Consider the following 19,255-nt stretch of genomic DNA (forward strand, 5'->3'; position numbering starts at 1 on the left):
ACATACAAAAAATGACAGTTTTGGTAAAAATGCACTCATTTTTGACAAATTTTTATTTTGCGCCGTAAGGGTTCCAATGCACAGCAAAGAGTGTATTTATACTAAAGGACCTGAAATTAGGTGAAATAACCACTTTGAACCTTTCGAACATTCAAAAAAGGCCATTTTTTGTCAAAAATTGCAAATTTTTTTTTGCTCCAAAAGGGTTCCAATTTACAGCAAAGGGTGTATTTATAACTAAAAACCTTAAATTAGGTGAAATAAGCACAAAAAAAGCATTTTAAAATTTTTCATTTTTCAAAAAAATTTAAAGAATGGGGGGGTATTAGGGGTATTTTTTAACTAGTTTTTGAGATTCAGTATCTCGGTAAAATGAAGAGCTAGAGGGGCGAGTTATGGCTCATTTTGTAGTATTTTTTATTCTCTTTCTAATGGCGGTTTAGCAAAATTTATAGGAGTTCAAATAAAAAAGTTACAACCTTTCAAACATACAAAAAAAGACAGTTTTGGTAAAAAGTGCATTTTTGACAAATTTCTATTTTGCTCCATAAGGGTTCCAATGCACAGCAAAGGGTGTATTTATACCAAAGGACCTCAAATTAGGTGAAATAACCACTTTGAACCTTTCGAAAATTCGAAAAATGCCATTTTTTGTCAAAAATTTTCAATTTTTTTTTTGTTCCAAAAGGGCTCCAATTCATATTTTTGAGATTCAGCATCTCGGTAAAACGAAGAGCTAGAGAGGCGAATTATGGCTCATTTTGTAGTATTTTTTATTCTCTTTCTAAAGGCGGTTTAGCAAAATTTATAGGAGTTCAAATAAAAAAGTTACAACCTTTCAAACATACAAAAAATGACAGTTTTAGTAAAAAGTGCATTTTTGACAAATTTTTATTTTGCTCCATAAGGGTTCTAATGCACAGCAAAGGGTATAGGTATTTACACCAAAGGACCTGAAATTAGGTAAAATAACCACTTTTAACCTTTCGAAAATTCGAAAGATGCCATTTTTTGTCAAAAATTGCAATTTTTTTTTTTGCTCCAAAACTGTTTCAATTTCCTTAATTTCTCAAGTGATACTGTTATAGTAAAATAATTATAATAAATAATCGAAGACTACTAATTTTTACTAAAATAGTTTCATGTGAACAAGCCAAAAATTTATAGTTTTTATAAGAAAATAGACAAATTCGATTGAACAAAATATGGAATCAGTGGAAAAATTAATGAAAAATTACCCATAAAATTCCGTAAGAATATTAAATGCGAGAATAGAACAGATTTCGGACGATCTTTAAGGAGCGCAAAGCCAAGTTCAACAAATGAAAAAATGTCATTTCAGATAATTTTTGTAAAAACAAATTTTGACACTATTGACAAGAAAAAATATTGTAAATACTGCCGATTCACAACATTAAGAAATTTCAAATCATTTTGGGCATTTAAGGTTAATCATAAAACTACTATTCTACAAATCGTCATAACGCATAAATTACGATCATGAACAAAGTGAAAATCAGAGCTCGTGCTAAATGCACATTCCATAAGTTTATTGAAGTAGGTACATAAATAATTATTATTTTAATGAAACATTTGTCGGTTAATGGAAGAAAGTAGCCAAGCAATTGAACACAAACCGCCACGGTTTAATTCAATTTATAATTTCACTGACAATCAATATTTTACTTAATACAAACAGTTGAATAAATAATGACGTAGCATAGAAATGTGCATACAGTGAAAGTTTAAGGTTGTGATTCACCCCTTTATGGTTTTAAATATTATTATAGATAAATATGATTAGAAACCCTGACATTTGTTTGTCAAGAAAATTGAACATTTGTTTATAGTTCTCATAGCCGGACGTAACTGAATGTCAGCATATGAAAGAAGAAGTAGTTAGTGTTAATTATTATTTTAATGGTTTTCTTATTATTACTACTTACTCCGGGTTCAAGTGACAGCACCATACGCCCATAGTGTAAGAGGAATAGCCATAACGGACCTGAAAAACAACAAAATAGAAATATATTTGCCAGTTTTATACGTTTTTGAGAAAGTAATAAAATTGTAGGTTTCTCATCTGTGATCATCATCAATTTAACTATGCAGTCAATTTGATGTTTCAACAATCAAATGTAAATCTACTTGTATTATAAACTTCTTATTGTATTAATGCTTTTTTAAGTTTATCATGCATTATTCATATAATTTAATTGATAACAATCTTGGCGTTCTTTTCCGTTAAACAATGACCTTCAAAGAACTAACACGTAACTCTTAATTACCCACAAACATGTATGTGTGGTTTTAATGCATATGTGTATTGCATAGGACATTATTTAATTAAAAGATTCTAAACGGTTTATCATCTAATGCAATCTGGGGATGTCCTTCCTCAATAAGTCCGTTCTTTGTTTCGCGCGTATATTAATATGTCAAGTGTATGAAATAAGCGATTTGAGGTAAGGAAAGCAAAAATTCAGTTTTGCTTCTTGCAAAATCAGTGCATATTTATCCATGAACCAATGAGCAAATAATTAGACTTTCGACCGTGCAAACTATGCGTAGAATAGACCTAAATTGCAAATATTAAAGCAATGCCGTGGCATATAATTGAGAAATACTTAAAACAAAAATGTTTAAATAGGTTCAGTAATTATTATTGTTCGAAAGGTTCCGTTCACCTGTTTCCTTTTAATTTGTATTACCCTTTGATCAGTTTCTTTGTAAACAATTGCGTGTTTACTCACTCTTGATTGTTGGTAATAAACACCTGGCCTGCTTAAAAAAGGTACGAGTGAAGATGGATTGGGTCCATTTGCGGCTGGTTGTACACCCATTCATACCCATAAAAATCAAGGATTAATAATATACCGCCCAGCCCATGTGCACATGTCACTTCCTTGTTCTAGGTGACCTACCATAAATTACTATCTAAAAGTCAGAAGTACCTAATAAAAACAACTGAAATTTGAAACTTTTGCTTCATTTGACCACCATCAATATTCAGTACACAAAAAATTCTAAGACATTAGGTAGCTTTTGGCATTTATTACTTATATGGTACCGACGTGTTCTTACTACGATTAGCACAATGCAAAAACCATTACGACGATGAAACGGTTCAGATTTCGTGCACTTTGAATTAACAAAACGCAAAAGGCTCGTAACGATTATATCCTATAATGCATAATGGAGGATTCAATCGAAAGGTGTTATATAAATTCTCATGAAATTCTCGCTGTGTGGCACAGATTGAACCCAATGATTTCATGCTTTCAATGCGCGCGTAATGAATGCTGTGTGGGTAGATTGCTCTTCCAAAAAAGCGAATTGTGTTACACCAAAAAAATTAGATTGTGCAAACTAATTTAATAATTGTTAATTTAAATTACAACAAAAAGGTGGATGCCTGCACTTTAATTTGGAGACTTTTGACATACTGTCATCATCAGTTGTTTGGACAAAAATGAGCAAACAAACTTCAATAGGTTTGAGAGTGTAGTGATCTGTAACGGTTAGGTTGATTATACTTCATTACATTTGATTTACCGACCAATGATTTACTATCCAGAGCAACTGAAATGCCAAACGATTGACGTTTTACGTTACTCTTCAATTTGTAATGTACACGCTACTCTTTTCGTTGTAATATACAGTTTGAATCAAAACACACAATAAGGCAACCGATTGTTTTTAACAACCACCAAACCTATACGCCATTAAGCAATTTTTTTTTGTCGACAGCGATTTATCTGGAACAAAAACGATTCATTAACTCGGGGCAAAGACAACCGCACATTATCCGTTCGGCTGGTTGCATAACGGCAGCTCGCGAACGACGATTATGCAACACGAAATGCACTTAAAAACGGCCAAACTGGATTTACAAAATAAAATTAATAAAAGTACGCCCGATGGTAATTATTGTAAATAGCAAATCGCGCACCACTTTCGGTTTTGCCGTTGTTGAAGGTTTAGTTAATCGGGGTCGAGACAGGAGAAACTCGGGTTTATGGGGGGTTCTTAAGATTTATAGAGTTATTTTTTTTATGAACGAAATGGTCCAGTTACCAGGAAATCTCACATAAATCAACCATAATACAAGAGAAGTGTTTATTTATTATAATTTTAACGAAATTTTAAATTCAGCTATAAAGCTTTTGTCAATTGTCGTAAAATTTCATAGTGATTTGATTTATTAATGAAATATTCAAGTTCAAACCATGATTTCATGATCCAAAAGCATTATGATCTAAAAATCACATGACGCCTTGATTACAAAATTACACAGACGTCACGTGACTTTTCGATCAAGACACGTTTGGATCCGAACTCACAAACCGATAGAAAACGGCTAAGTTAAATCACTATTAAAAAAATATAGTTTAATTAGAAGCTGTCTTTGGCTGCATTCGTTTTCAGGCTCCATGGAGCGAGCAGAGCTTTTTTGACGCCACAATGACGTAGTTTGACAATTGGTCAATCTATGATTTTGCCAAATTACGTCATCGTGACGTCAAAAACGCTCTGCTCGCTCTATAGAGCTTGAAAACGAATTAAGTACGGTTCATTTTTTTTCCCGTGGCGGTTACGTCATCAAGTGCTCCGCCATATTGCAATTTACGCACGTCGTTTATTACAAGCTAGGCTATCCATCTTTTTAATCATTCATTAAGCAATTATAAATGAAAATGAGAAAACTATATTGTTTTGAAAAAAAAAACATTCTAAGAATCTCACATGTTTTGCATGCAATAAATGCTTTTTTTTTCGAAATCTGTATAATTCATCGGTCCGTTTATTACTGCAACCAACAATACACCAGGTTCACATCTGCTCCTGGAAGATGTGGCAACATAGAGCATAGTCCCAACATCAAAAACTACAAACAGAAGAAATAAAAACTTAATTTAGGGTTGTTTAAGTTTATTAATTAGTGTTGTTATTGCGAGACCTTCGTAGAATTTAAGATTTTTCTTCACCAAACTAGAAAACTTGCAACATTTGGTGGTAAACAAAGGCGGAAAGTTCCAATCAAACTTTGGCTTGAGAACAACAACAACATTCAATTTAAATTATCTGGAAAGAACATCACAGATAGGTGCATTCAAACGGGTCATTAACAGCCCAATACCAACGTTTCAAGAATTATTTCATAAAATTTGCAAGAAAGGAAAGGCAATGTGTGTATCCTGGGGACTATTAAATCCTAAAGCAGTGTTTTAACGTATCACAGAATTGTTGGTGTTTTAAGAACTTGCTTCTTGGTTTTGTGATATAGATTGCTTATTTATTTCCTTTTGTAAATTTACCCAGCATTTGGTTTTGTTGTGTGATTTATTTAACGTTTTTTCAATTTCAGTTCAATTTATTGTAAGAGCAGGTAGGTACCTCAGTTAAAGAAATTATCTAATTTTATGATTGTTTATGAAGAAAACTAGACTTCTTAGATAAAAAATAAACTTGAGTGTACTTTTTAAAGATTCTATTTGTATATTTTATAATGTGTAAATAATACAATTAAAATAGTAATTTAACCTACTATCTGATGGAAAAGTACCTATTTAACAGTAGCACCATCGGTTTCTAGCCTTATATAGTTGGATTTTTACCTTTTCAGAATGACGTCATCTTTTTACATCTTTGTTTATCGCATATCAAACATATGAAATAAACAATTTTAGCAAAAAAGGCACGTTGTTAATTTTGTCGTCCTGTCAAATTAAAAACGTTGACATTTACTGTCAGTTTGATTTAAACGAATATCAACGGTATAAAAATGCTGCGCTACAATGAGAAGGCCCAAATGCTAATTTTAAATGTAATGCTTTTTTTCGAGTACGAAAAGAAACAGTTTCCAGATTTTTCAAAGCATTTGTAGGTTAAAATTTGTGATCTAATTCCAGACATGCGTGTTTTTTCCTGCTGACCTGCTTGACGTCATTCTCAAAGGGTAAAATTTTGACTATAGTCAGAGAAATTCGGCAAAATAATGGCATTTGATCAAATTTATGTATTAAGTAACTTGTATCTTTCTAATATTAGCTGAAACTTATTAGAAATTTGTTTTTTCAACACTCTGCATATTGATTTTGACAACACCATTATAACCATAGTTTCAAACACCTTCTGCTCAGTCTTTTAGAGCAATTGATAATGGGACTTTTTAAATTTGGACCCTTTCAAAGCATGATAAGCAAACTCCAGATTAGGCAAATAAAGGTACCTGAAACATAAGCTATTAGTATTAGCAGCTTATTAATACCTCTACCAGAATCCTTTTTATAGTATTAGGTAAATCACCTTGTCAGCTTCTGCTAAATACACCTTTACTTTATATCCATGTTTCTTTGAGAACCACTGGCTTTAATAAACTTGGTTTTTGTAGTGTTCTTGTAAAAACTCTTCTGGGAGTAAGTAAATATATGGGCTGTTTCATTGTGACAGTGTTTTCTATTAGAAAAGGCATCCTTTTCTGTTCCACAAACTCTAGTTCCTTCAGAAATGTTTCACTGGGCCCCTTGATAGTTGTAAAGTGTATTAAGAAGGTGGCATTTTCAAAACTGACTACCGAAACACACACACACATTATCTAGTCTCACACGTAGTATCGCAATTAAAAACAAGTTAAATCAAAATACTCCTTAAAATATTGTAAAATTTATATCAAAAATAAAAAATGTCTCTTTGTTTACTTTTTGTCAACAATGGCGGCCGATTTTCCGAGCCTTGTCGTCCTGATTCATTGCCGACGTGACTAGATGACGTCAAAATTCTATCGCGCTCGGAACACATGTAATAGACAAGAAAGGCAAATGATGACGTAACCGCCACGGGAAAATAGATAGACCATACTTACATCATCTCCACATAAAAAACTTTTCTCTTCCAAAATCCAATGAAATCCAATGGGTCCAATGTCACCACTAGTAAAGTCGCAATATCGAATGAAATTGATTCAAAATCGGTAGAAAACACTGTAAACACCTTCCCCGGGTACTAAACACATGTTATTCATGAAACCTATAGATGACTTGCTTTGATTATTGTGACAATTCCAATTAAATCACAATCGTCACATACCAACCATTAAGAAATAAATATGTCAGTAGGAAATTCTTCACCTCTCACTGCCTGAGGTTCTGCAGAAAATTATACATGAACGTAACCTATTATACTAACCTAACCTATAACTTTTAACAATTATTAGAGATTGGCAATTTCTTGGTGACATTTCCGCATTAAACCATCAACCTGGTAACATCAATCACACTTTTTGATGTCTTTATCGGCTTTTAACAAGTCATAATCGACTGTGTGTGACTAATAAACACCTTCGAACGATTCGTAATGGTAATCTTACGCCTGAAGAATGGCGTGAAAATCTTACATGACGCTGTACAAAGAGTTTCGTTATTTGTCCAACACAACTAACACAAGACGTAATGGGTGTTTTCATTGTCGTGGCCGATCAAGCGTAAAATCTCTTATAACAGAAGATTATCAGATGTTTCAATTAAATTTGACTTTGGAGGAAAAGCAAACTAAAGTCTATCCCAGGCGCTGTCCGCAATCCGCAAACCATTTAAGAATTTTTGTTGTTTGACAGTTTGACTTTTGTTGATAGTTTCTTCAAACTTTTCCCCTTATGCCTGCTTTATACCTCTCAATTAACAATTAAACTAAAATTAATTTATCAAAGCTGAAAGTGAACTTACAAGCGAGCCCATTTATACTTTCAATTTACACTAAACTAAAATTAATTTTAAATTAAAGTTAAACCAACTTTATTAAAGTTCGGCTTAATTCGTTTAAATATCTATCTTTTAACTATCACTGTCATACTTGTCATCACTCATGATGTAAACTGCTGTCTTCTGTCTTCTGTCAGTCTGTGAAGCATCATAATCCTAACAAATGTTGGTTTCTGCTGTGTATATTTTTTTGATTCATTAAATTCTTGCAAAAATTTAAAAAATGGATGAAGAGGTGTATTTTGGATTGATTCTCCTTGCTGCAGTAGTAAGCATATCTATTACTAAAAAACGAAGAAGGCAACGTAGATACGGAGTGCGGCCTATAAACAGATGTAGGAAAGAGTTGGGAATGTACAAGTTTTTGTTAGTTTTGTCATATAAGTATGAATATTGCGATACGTAGTCTATTAGACTTGAATCGTCTATTTCCATAATTGGATTTTTTACCGAAAAAGTGGTTTAAGAACAATTTTTTTAAATTATTTTAATAAAAATTTTCTTTATCCACAAAACACGCGTAATGACGATGACAATAGAAACGTCAACGTCAAACATCAACGTCAAACGTCCAGTAAGTCAAAACAGTCATTTATTTTTCTAATTATTAATTTGTAGTATAAACCTAAACAAGATTTCTTAGTTTAAATATTAATTTTAGTGGAAATTGAAATTTAATTTAATTCTTAAATGGGAGGTATAAAGCAGGCATTACAACTTAAATTTATCAATTAGGTTATTATTTTGTGTGAGTTGTATTTGAGTTTTTCATAATTTGATATTTTCCGTAACCGAAAATGTCTAAACAGTACAATGAGGGCAAACAGCAACTGATAGATGTTTCATGTGACATACAGAAGGTTAGTTGCTGCTTACCTTACTTTGCAGGTTTACCATCAAGAAAATAACACACACAGTCCAGAATCACTATCAACACCAGCCTGCACAATTCAAATTAAGTAAAATCGACACTGCTTTAATTTTTCCGCTTTTGCTTTTTTCCAGCTTAACCTTACTCTTGTGAGTATTGTCAAATCGGTAAACAACTGAAGCACTATCAATGTCAATCAATATGTTTCTGTCCTTTGCTAACCTTGATAACACGCTGATGCCATGTTGCCGAATGCTCTCGTAAAAAAGGTATTGAATGATAACGCGTATTTTTAAAGTCAACAGTTTAGGTATTGTTGCCAACACAAGCACCACAATTTTATAAAAAGTGTTCTTAAAGTGCTGATGAATTAATGGTGGATCCAACTGTCACTGTCTTTTAAGTCAACATAAATCTGTGATGAATACAACATAGCCTCAACTTTCCACCAAGCCTCAGAGCTGATGGATTTGTTGATTTCATGTTGGAAGTCAATTTTCACCAATGACAATGTAAGCTTTTTTGACGTTATGTATTAGCCTTTCCGGCATTTGTTATTGTTGGTTGTGTTTGTTGATTAAGGAAAATAGAAAAGGCATAAAATACTCAGCAAAGGTTCTTTAAATGTAAATCCCGTTTTTTAAGTCAACAAGAAAAATGTTGCCAACCAGCTCAACAGTTCCAACACAATCTCAACACTACTTCAACAAAACCATTCTCTGACGTCATTCATCACAACTTAATGTTGACTTTAAAAATACGCGTATAGACAAAACTTTTTTGCACTGACACGGACACCGCCTACTATACTAGAAAGCCTAGAAGGTGCTTGTCAAAAATTCCAATATGGCGGAAATAGTGGTGACAGTTTGCGTGTGTTTCTATTGTGGAAATTGAGTTTTTTGAGGATTAGACGAATTTTTAGGGTTTAAAATCAAAACTTGAAGTTATTTGCGTAAGTTATTTTTGTTTGCTGCCGTTCATCAAGTTTCTCAAGCCACATTGTAACAGCTATTCAGGAAAAAGCCCAACCGTGTCAGTTTTTTACTTTACAAAAAACCTGATCTAACTTAACAGTGGTTAAACACTGTTGAACACAAGCATTCTTCATTGTGAAAATTCAACAAAAATAATTTTGAATGAATGTTCTTCGTAATAACATAGAACCATTTACCAGTTTGGCTTACCTAGTTTCAAGGATTTACAGATTTTCTTACATTGAACAGTGTTTAAACTAGTTTGCTGTGTGTTGTACTTTCCAGAACAAATGTTCTAACCAATTTGTTTAGGCTGGACTTGATTGTGTATAAAAAAGCTCTATCTATACATATCTGGATCAGGAATAAACCTTTTTTTGATTTTTCACTCACAACTTGCAATCAACTACACGAAACAATTAAAAAAAAAACATATTTTTACTGCACCTGCGTACGTTTGTGTATAAAACGAAAACCGCTAAGGCCGCCATTAAAAGTGACATTTTAGGCTTTCTAGTATAGAGGGCGGTGACACGGAGCAATGGGGGCGATTGCTTCATCCATTGTCTCGGTAGCAAAAGTCAAAATGTTTTTTAAAAATGCTCTATACCACCGCCCTCTATACTAGAAAGCCAAAAATGTCACTTTTAATGGCGGCGTTACCGGTTCTCATTTTATACACTAACGTATTCAGATGCAGTGAGAAACATATTTTTTTATTATTTTGTGTAGTTGATTGTAAAGCCTGGTTTATAAAACAAAATTTAAATTTAGATTTAAATTTAGTAGTAAATTTAAATTTAGCTGTAACTCTAAAAAAATATGGTGTTCATAAAAGAAATATTTCAAGTCTTAAATCAATGACTGCTAAACGCCAAAGTTGTCATTTGCGCTCATTTGATATAGGTCAACTCTCAAAAATATTAAGTGACATTCGGGATTCCCACATACCCAGTGTTGTGATTTTGGAATACACAAACACAAAAATTGAAATTGGAAAAACCAAATATTACTAGGCTTCAACCGTTTAACCGTAACCTTTAGCTGCCAGGAAAAACCATAACCAAATATTCAAATTCAAAACACAAATCAGCTGATTGTGTCATTGGGGTCGTTTGCACAGTAGCAAGATGATTTAACTTTAGCGTTAACTTTAAGAGAACTTAGAATTTTATGTAATCCAAGGTCACTAGATACAGCTAAATTTAAGGTTAAAGTTAAATTTCATTTATGAACGTCTTGATTTAAAACCACTAGTCTTATTCTTAAAGTTAATACTAAATTTATTGCTAAATTTAAATTTTGTTTTATAAACCAGGCTTTCCTAAACACAAATTACTAGAAAATAAACATTAAATATAACCTACAATTTCAGCTCTGTCTCGTTCGCCGGTTGGGTCCGGTTGACGTTTCGTTTGATGTTAGACATTCCCTTATGCATTCCGTCTCACTCAACTTACGATAAACAGAAGAGAGATAGGGAACATGGACCTTTCCTACGTCACAGATATATGATGTTTCAAATAAGTATGGTTTTCACTGATGTTTTTTTCGCAGTAAAATGTTGCTATGTTAAAAAAATAAATACCTGAATAGCAGAATACCTATTTAAAACTGTAACAAGTTAAAAAAATAAACAAAACATTAACAAATTGTGACAAAATGACAGTTAACTACTCTGATCAGGGAAAAAAGTTTTGCCACATCCGTCAGCTGAAAATTTTCTGTTGACCAATAGGAAATAAGTGACGTCAGACACAAAACGCGTTTATTGCGTCACTGCCACTTCGGCTGGAATGGTAAGCTAATTCTCAAAGAACATTTCAACTGCACCAAAATAGCTAACCATGACAATGTAAGTGTGCCTTATAAACTGCGCAATCAAAATAAGCTTTTCGACACGAATAATTTCCAAATTAAATTGTAACAAAGTCAACTAATAACTTGTCGGAAATAAGCGGGTATTGTACCTCGACCATTCAATTTGCCCATTATTATGTCGATTGTTGAATTATATCAATAAAACGAATTTTTCCTCGCGTAAATAAATTATGGTCTCATTGTTGTGTGAGTCCTACATTTTGTATGGGGATTTTTTAATTGGATTATTGTAAATAATGGGTTCCTTATTATTAGTTTACAATCACCTATCGCTTGTTACCTAAGTGTGCAGATTTAAAACATTGAAACCCTTTTAAACGCCCAAGTTAAAAGTGGATATTGTGCCAGCATTACCTTAAATGCTGACAATATGGACACCTGGGTGTTAACTAATGGTTATATTGTTCTCAAATTATTTTTAAAAATGTGTTTTTCCTTATACGCTTATTTGCAACATGACTAAAAAATAAAAAAAAATTCTTAATTCTTTGTGAATGCAATATAAAAACACTCTTAGCATTTCTAGGCATTATGTTAATATTTCAAATTCACTTTGCTCAACTTTTTTTCAACTTCAATTGAAAATAACCAACAAAACATTTATCGGCAAAAAATTACGAAAATTATGCACTTTTACTTTTTATAAAAAACTTATTTCAAAATATTACAACTGTTTAAATGTAATTTACAAACTTTTCTAGGTTAAGGACATTTTCCAGGTCACATGATTGTGAATTTAAATTGTTACGATCACGTGACGTGCTTTTACAATTTTAGCTTTTTCATCTGTTTAAATGTAATTTACAGACTTTTCTAGGTAAAAGACTATAAGTTCCGGGTCACATGACTGTGGTTGACAAGTGTCAATTTAATTTTACAGTGTTGTCAGCTACAAATTTAAATTGTCACGATTCCGTAACGTGCTTCTACAACTTTAGGTTTTTGAAGAGTTTAAATGTAATTTACAGACTTTTTTTTAAGGTTAAAGGTTGACATATTCCTGGTCACATTACTGTTGTTGAGAGGTGTGACATTACAGTGTTGCCAGCTACAAATTTCAAATTATTATTACCATCCCGCGACGTGCTTTTACAATTTTAGCTTTTCCAATTGTTTAAATGTAATTTACAGAATTTTCAAGGTTAGGTTAGGTTAGGCATGACTGTTGTTGACAAGTTTCAACTGAACTTTACAGTGTTGCCAGCTGCAAATTGAAATACAATTACATTTTCAGCTTTCCTAACTGTTTAAATGTAATCTACAGACTTTTCAAGGTTAAACACGACATTTTCTGGGTCACGTGACTGCCGTTGACAAGTTTCAACTTAACTGAAAAGTGTTCCCAGCTGCAAATTGAAATTGTCACGATCACGTGACGTGATTTTACATATTCAGCTTTTCCAACTGTTTAAATGTAATTTACAGACTTTTAAAGGTTAAACACGACATTATCCGGGTCACATGACTGTCGTTGACAAGTTTTAACTCAACTTTACAGTGTTGCTAGCTGCAAATTGAAATTGTCACGATCACGTGACGTGCTTTTACATTTTCAGCTTTTCCAACTGTTTAAATGTAACCTACAGACTTTTCAAGGTTAAAAATGTAATTTTCCGGGTCACATGACTGTCGTTGACAAATTTCAACTGAACTTTACAGTGTTGCCAGCTGCAAATTGAAATTGTCACGATCACGTGACGTGATTTTACATATTCAGCTTTTCCAACTGTTTAAATGTAATTTACAGACTTTTCAAGGTTAAAAATGTAATTTTCCGTGTCACATGACTGTTGTTGACAAGTTTCAACTGAACTTTACAGTGTTGCCAGCTGCAAATTGAAATTGTCACGATTACGTGACGTGCTTTTACATTTTCAGCTTTCCTAACTGTTTAAATGTAATTTACAGACTTTTCAAGGTTAAACACGACATTTTCTGGGTCACGTGACTGCCGTTGACAAGTTTCAACTTAACTGAAAAGTGTTCCCAGCTGCAAATTGAAATTGTCACGATCACGTGACGTGATTTTACATATTCAGCTTTTCCAACTGTTTAAATGTAATTTACAGACTTTTCAAGGTTAAAAATGTAATTTTCCGGGTCACATGACTGTCGTTGACAAGTTCCAACTGAACTTTACAGTGTTGCCAGCTGCAAATTGAAATTGTTACAATCACGTGACGTGCTTTTACATTTTCATTTTTTCCAACTGTTTAAATGTAATTTACAGACTTTTAAAGGTTAAACACGACATTATCCGGGTCACATGACTGTCGTTGACAAGTTTTAACTCAACTTTACAGTGTTGCTAGCTGCAAATTGAAATTGTCACGATCACGTGACGTGCTTTTACATTTTCAGCTTTTCCAACTGTTTAAATGTAACCTACAGACTTTTCAAGGTTAAAAATGTAATTTTCCGGGTCACATGACTGTCGTTGACAAATTTCAACTGAACTTTACTGTGTTGCCAGCTGCAAATTGAAATTGTCACGATCACGTGACGTGATTTTACATATTCAGCTTTTCCAACTGTTTAAATGTAACCTACAGACTTTTCAAGGTTAAAAATGTAATTTTCCGGGTCACATGACTGTCGTTGACAAGTTTCAACTGAACTTTACAGTGTTGCCAGCTGCAAATTGAAATTGTCACGATCACGTGACGTGATTTTACATATTCAGCTTTTCCAACTGTTTAAATGTAATCTACAGACTTTTCAAGGTTAAAAATGTAATTTTCCGGGTCACATGACTGTTGTTGACAAGTTTCAACTGAACTTTACAGTGTTGCCAGCTGCAAATTGAAATTGTCACAATCACGTGACGTGCTTTTACATTTTCAGCTCTCCTAACTGTTTAAACGTAATTTTCAAACTTTTGAAGGTTAAACACATTATCCGGGTCACATGACGGATGACAACTTTACAGTGTTGCCAGCTGAAAATTTAAGTTCTAACAATCACGTGACGTTACTCGTTACTACGTTTTTCCAACTGTGAAAATACAATTTACAGAGTTTTGTAGGTAAAAAATGATGTTTTTATTTGAATTCAAAATAACCAACAAAGCATCTATTAGCAAGAAATTACGAAAAATACGCACTTATATTTTTTTATACTAAACCTATTTCAAAACATTACAACTATACCTATAATTAGCAAGTCGACGTAAAAACTTTCATATTTAAAGAAAGAAGGCTAGAGAAATATTACTACTGTAACGCTACTAACCTTATTTTAGTTGTTTAGTAATAATTCGGTTTTTAATGCCAACAAAAGTAAACATTCTTAAGGTTTTTTGACTTGGTTTTTAAATACTGAATCAAAAAAACCGGGGGAATTATTGGTTACTTACCGTATAAAAAAAGTATTTTCATTCTGGTGTGGTTGGGCATCACCAATAGTTTTCTGAAACAAAAATTCTCAGTATTAGATGTAGTTTATTCTAATTTTAGTAAAAATTATGTCAATCCATAAGAGAGAGACCTCTCCTGAGATGATCTTTATAATTAGTATCATTCCTTGAATGATACTCTTTGAAAATAATAAATTCTTCTTCGGTGCATTCAAACGAAAAATGGGATGAATTCTGTACATTTTTAGCAAACTCATAAATTTAGAGTGCAAAGTTGCCTGTCTAGTGTTTGCTTTCACTTTTACCTACTAACTGCACGTAAATGCCTGATTTTTAGATAACCATAAAGTTTAGAAACCGACGTTAAGTAAACTTGGGCTTTTGTTTGTTTTGGATGCAAACTAAAAGAATTATTTACCGTAAATATTTATTTATTGAAATACTAGTTTGCCACTGTTATAATAAATGAAACTTTATCGGTGGTACACCGATACATTAATCATAGACATCATCTAAAGAATGTATGCGTATAAATCAAATTGGAGCATTTAAAATTTCAACATGTTGTTGTCGAGGGAGTAAGTAATATATTTCCTTCAGATTCGAATATGACTGAATTATTTCGTTTCGAAAAAATGTGGGTCAGTAGAGCCGCCTTCACTTTAGCTTTTGTCTTAATTTTCTACAAACCATTTAATTTTCTAAACATTCCATTTGATTGCTACAAATGAATTTGTTAATTGGTTTGCAATCTGTTAATTTATTAGTACGTATCGCTGTTTCTGTTATCTGTTTCATTGACGGACATTTAGGAAAGATATTGGTTTTGATTGACGTTAATTTGATTGCTTTTACCTTTTTCCTATCCTCTTACACAAATAAATTTGTAAGACTAGACTAAAGCACTTACAGAAATCTACAATCAAAATCAAAAATTGTTAAGAAATAAGTTGACCAATTAATTGTCCAAAAATGTATCAGTCTTAATAAGTGACTCTCCTGAACGTGAAGACTGTCAACTAAACTAATTAAAATCACCCTGTACAACTGCAATGTAAAGATAAAAATCAGCATAATCAAATAAACATTCAGAGTTAATATTTACGTTACACTTGGCTGGTCACGTGTACCATTAGCGATTTTTCTTTGGGACAATTGTGACAATAACAGTAAATCTGTTTAAATATTAGTACCAGTCGAGTGGATACTCAATTCAGTTGTGTAATGATAATAATAATTACTCTCATTGATTTCTGGGTCGTACTGTCAGCGTATAGTAAAAGTGGCTTTTCTCACCCACACCAACAATACCACAACAACGCGTTCAGATATTTATCTGTCCTTAATTTTAACGTGTAATGTAACAGGCTCTCTCCTTTCCAACTAGTATGATTTAAGTCGTTTAGAGAAAATTGTGTAATCATACACAGAGGTCGTAGATTTTGGACCAGGGTGGCCTCAAGTTGTACTCTGTAACCTTCACAAAGATTAAGATACGTATTGTACGTTCTTCAATCAGTTAACCCTCTGGCAACTATTAGGAGCGTATCAATCAATGTCTAAAATTAACGAGTGTAAATAGAAATGTAAGCCAACCTACACCAATTGGATCACCTCGCATTTTTCAATTTCATAAAGAAGACTTTCTATACGAATTATTCATTCTACGTGATTACTCGCCAAATTTACCGATTAGACGATGCCTCAAATTATTCGCCACAGTTTTATGAAATTGTCTGTTGATTTATGAGCTGGATAATTTTTTGATAATCGTAACAATATGCCTAGGAGATCGGACAATACGTTTTACGTAACGCGGCATTGTGTCCAGCCAGATAAAGGCCAGAAAATGAAAGTAGATATGCTTGTTTTAGGTACGTGTGGGAATTTCTAAATGACGTAAAAAAATACTTGTTGTTTGTTTTGTTATGGTTTGGCGGATGTAATTCGGTAACGGATTACCAAAATGTTTATTTTTGGTGTTGGTGTTACTGCGCCTACCAATTTTTTTTGCTCTAATTAGAAGTACTCAGAAAAATATTTGACACGTATTTTTTTCTTTTTTAACAGCGCATCATTTTACTGCGAAAAAAACGTCAGTGTAAACCATACTTATATGGTACACCATATATCTGTAACGTAGGAAAGGTCCATGTGCCCTATCTCTCTTCTGTTTATAGTAAGTTGAGTGAGACGGAATGCATGAGCGTATGTCTAATATCAATTTTAACGAAACGTCAACAGCGTTGCCAAAACAAATATCTACCGTTTTTGTAGTTCTTCTACCGTTCTCCTGTTTTTTGTATATAATCTAGCGTTTTCAATTACGTTATTGCCATTATGTTGTTTGTGAAACTTTTCATGTACTTTTTTAATTTATTGAATAGCAAATTTAATAAGGATTCTAAAAATGCGCTTAAAACAGTCATTTTCTTACTTCAAATTATTCTCTAAAACCATGTGATGTCAAAATTTTACTAGAATTTGCAAGAATTACATTTTAACGCAGTTTTCTAAACAAGACGATTTTCTGAGATTTAACAGTTACTTTGACAATTATCACTTTATAGTCTAGCTAAATAGTCTTCTGAAATCACGTTAGTGACAACTGTCACTAACGTCAAAACTGTCAAACTATGCTCTGAAATTGCAAAAATCAGGGTTTAGAAACATTTTCTTGCAGTATTTGATAATAAAACGTATTTTTGAGATTCATGACAGTTATTTTGACAATTATCACGTGACCGTCTAGCTAAATAGTGTTCTACAATCACGTGACAACTGTCAATAACGTCAAAACTGTCAAACCATGCTCTAGAGTTGCAAAAGTCAAGGTTGAGAAACGTTTTCTTGCAGTATTTGATAATAAAACGTATTTTTGAGATTTATGACAGTTATTTTGACAATTGTCACGTGCCGTCTAGCTAAATAGTGTTCTACAATCACGTGACAACTGTCATTAACGTCAAAACTGTCAAACTATGTTCTAAAGTTGCAAAAATCAGGGTTGAAAAACGTTTTCTTGCAGTATTTGGTATAAAACGTGTTTCTGAGATTTCTGACAGTTATTTTGACAATTGTCACGTGACCGTCTAGCTAAATAGTGTTCTACAATCACGAAAATCAGGGTTTAGAAACTTTTTCTTGTAGTATTTGATATAAAACTTGTTTTTGAGATTTATGAGAGTTATTTTAACAATTGTCACGTGACCGTCTAGCTAAGTAGTGTTCTACAATCACGTGACAACTGTCACTAACCTCAAAACTGTCAAACCATGCTCTAAAGTTGCAAAAATCAGCGTTTAAAAACGTTTTCTTGTAGTATTTGATATAAAACGTGTTTCTGAGATTTATGGCAGTTATTTTGCCAATTGTCACGTGACCGTCTAACTAAATAGTGTTCTACAATCACATGACAACTGTCATTAAGGTCAAAACTGTCAAACCAGGCTCTAAAGTTGCAAGAATCAGGGTTTAAAAACGTTTTCTTGCAGTATTTGGTATAAAACGTGTTTCTGAGATTTATGACAGTTATTTTGACAATTGTCACGTGACCGTCTAGCTAAATAGTGTTCTACAATCATGAAAATCAGGGTTTAGAAACTTTTTCTTGTAGTATTTGATATAAAACTTGTTTTTGAGATTTATGAGAGTTATTTCCACAATTGTCACGTGACCGTCTAGCTAAATAGTGTTCTACAATCACGTGACAACTGTCACTAACCTCAAAACTGTCAAACCATGCTCTAAAGTTGCAAAAATCAGGGTTCGTTTTCATGCTGTATTTGATATAAAACGTGTTTTTGAGATTTATGACATTACATATAGACGAAGAGTGATGCTTCATCACGAAATTGAAACTACTCTCATTTAGATTATCTTCTAAATAATATAAACTTTCCTTTGCACGAATCACGAATATCACATAAATTTAGTTCCTTACTCTTTTAGTTGATAAAATCCAAAAACTAAAATTTGCGCAATCAAAAAATCTAATCATCCACTTCAAAGTGCACAATTCCATTAAGCTGTTCTTAATACCTCAAATTCTTTGCAGTCATTTATTACACTGTGGAATGATTATACATATCTTTTATGCTAATGATTGCCCATACAATCGTTGAAACATCCCAAACAACTTTCGATTTCAGCGCTGCTATCGATGCCTTTAAGCCCTACTTTATTGCCTCGCAGTTTTGTTTTACTCGAAGTTAACTGGCAAGACCAGATAAGGATATCGAGAGACGTGGGAAGAGTCAGTCAATATTAATTTGATTTTGCATAACAAAAATTATACCGTTGCATTAGATTTGCAGTGAGTCATTATCCGAAGGAGGTTTGACTCTAAATGGTTTGATTAAGCTATTAGTGGGAAACTCTTTTTTTTTCTTATATGTTGCTAAATAGCCTG

General features: G+C 32.8%; 1 protein-coding gene across 2 annotated transcripts in view; it reads right to left on the minus strand.

The window, feature by feature from the left end:
• The window catches only part of LOC145727507 (uncharacterized), a 37,583-nt gene that overhangs the window by 11,814 nt on the left and 6,514 nt on the right, over positions 1–19,255 (minus strand). The window contains exons 2-3 of one of the 2 annotated variants that reach the window (XM_081977100.1): positions 14,845–14,897; positions 1,947–2,005 (exon numbers count right to left, since the gene is read on the minus strand). In XM_081977100.1, coding sequence (XP_081833226.1) covers positions 1,947–2,005; positions 14,845–14,884 — 99 coding nt within the window. In that variant the 5' untranslated portion in view covers positions 14,885–14,897. Of the gene's footprint in view, positions 1–1,946; positions 2,006–8,636; positions 8,656–14,844; positions 14,898–19,255 lie in introns of those variants that run through there. The other variant, XM_081977101.1, reaches the window with a different exon arrangement.

Source organism: Ips typographus, linkage group LG4 (assembly GCF_016097725.1).
Source record: "Ips typographus isolate SLU linkage group LG4, UJ_Ityp_2.0, whole genome shotgun sequence".
Taxonomy (NCBI): domain Eukaryota; kingdom Metazoa; phylum Arthropoda; class Insecta; order Coleoptera; family Curculionidae; genus Ips; species Ips typographus.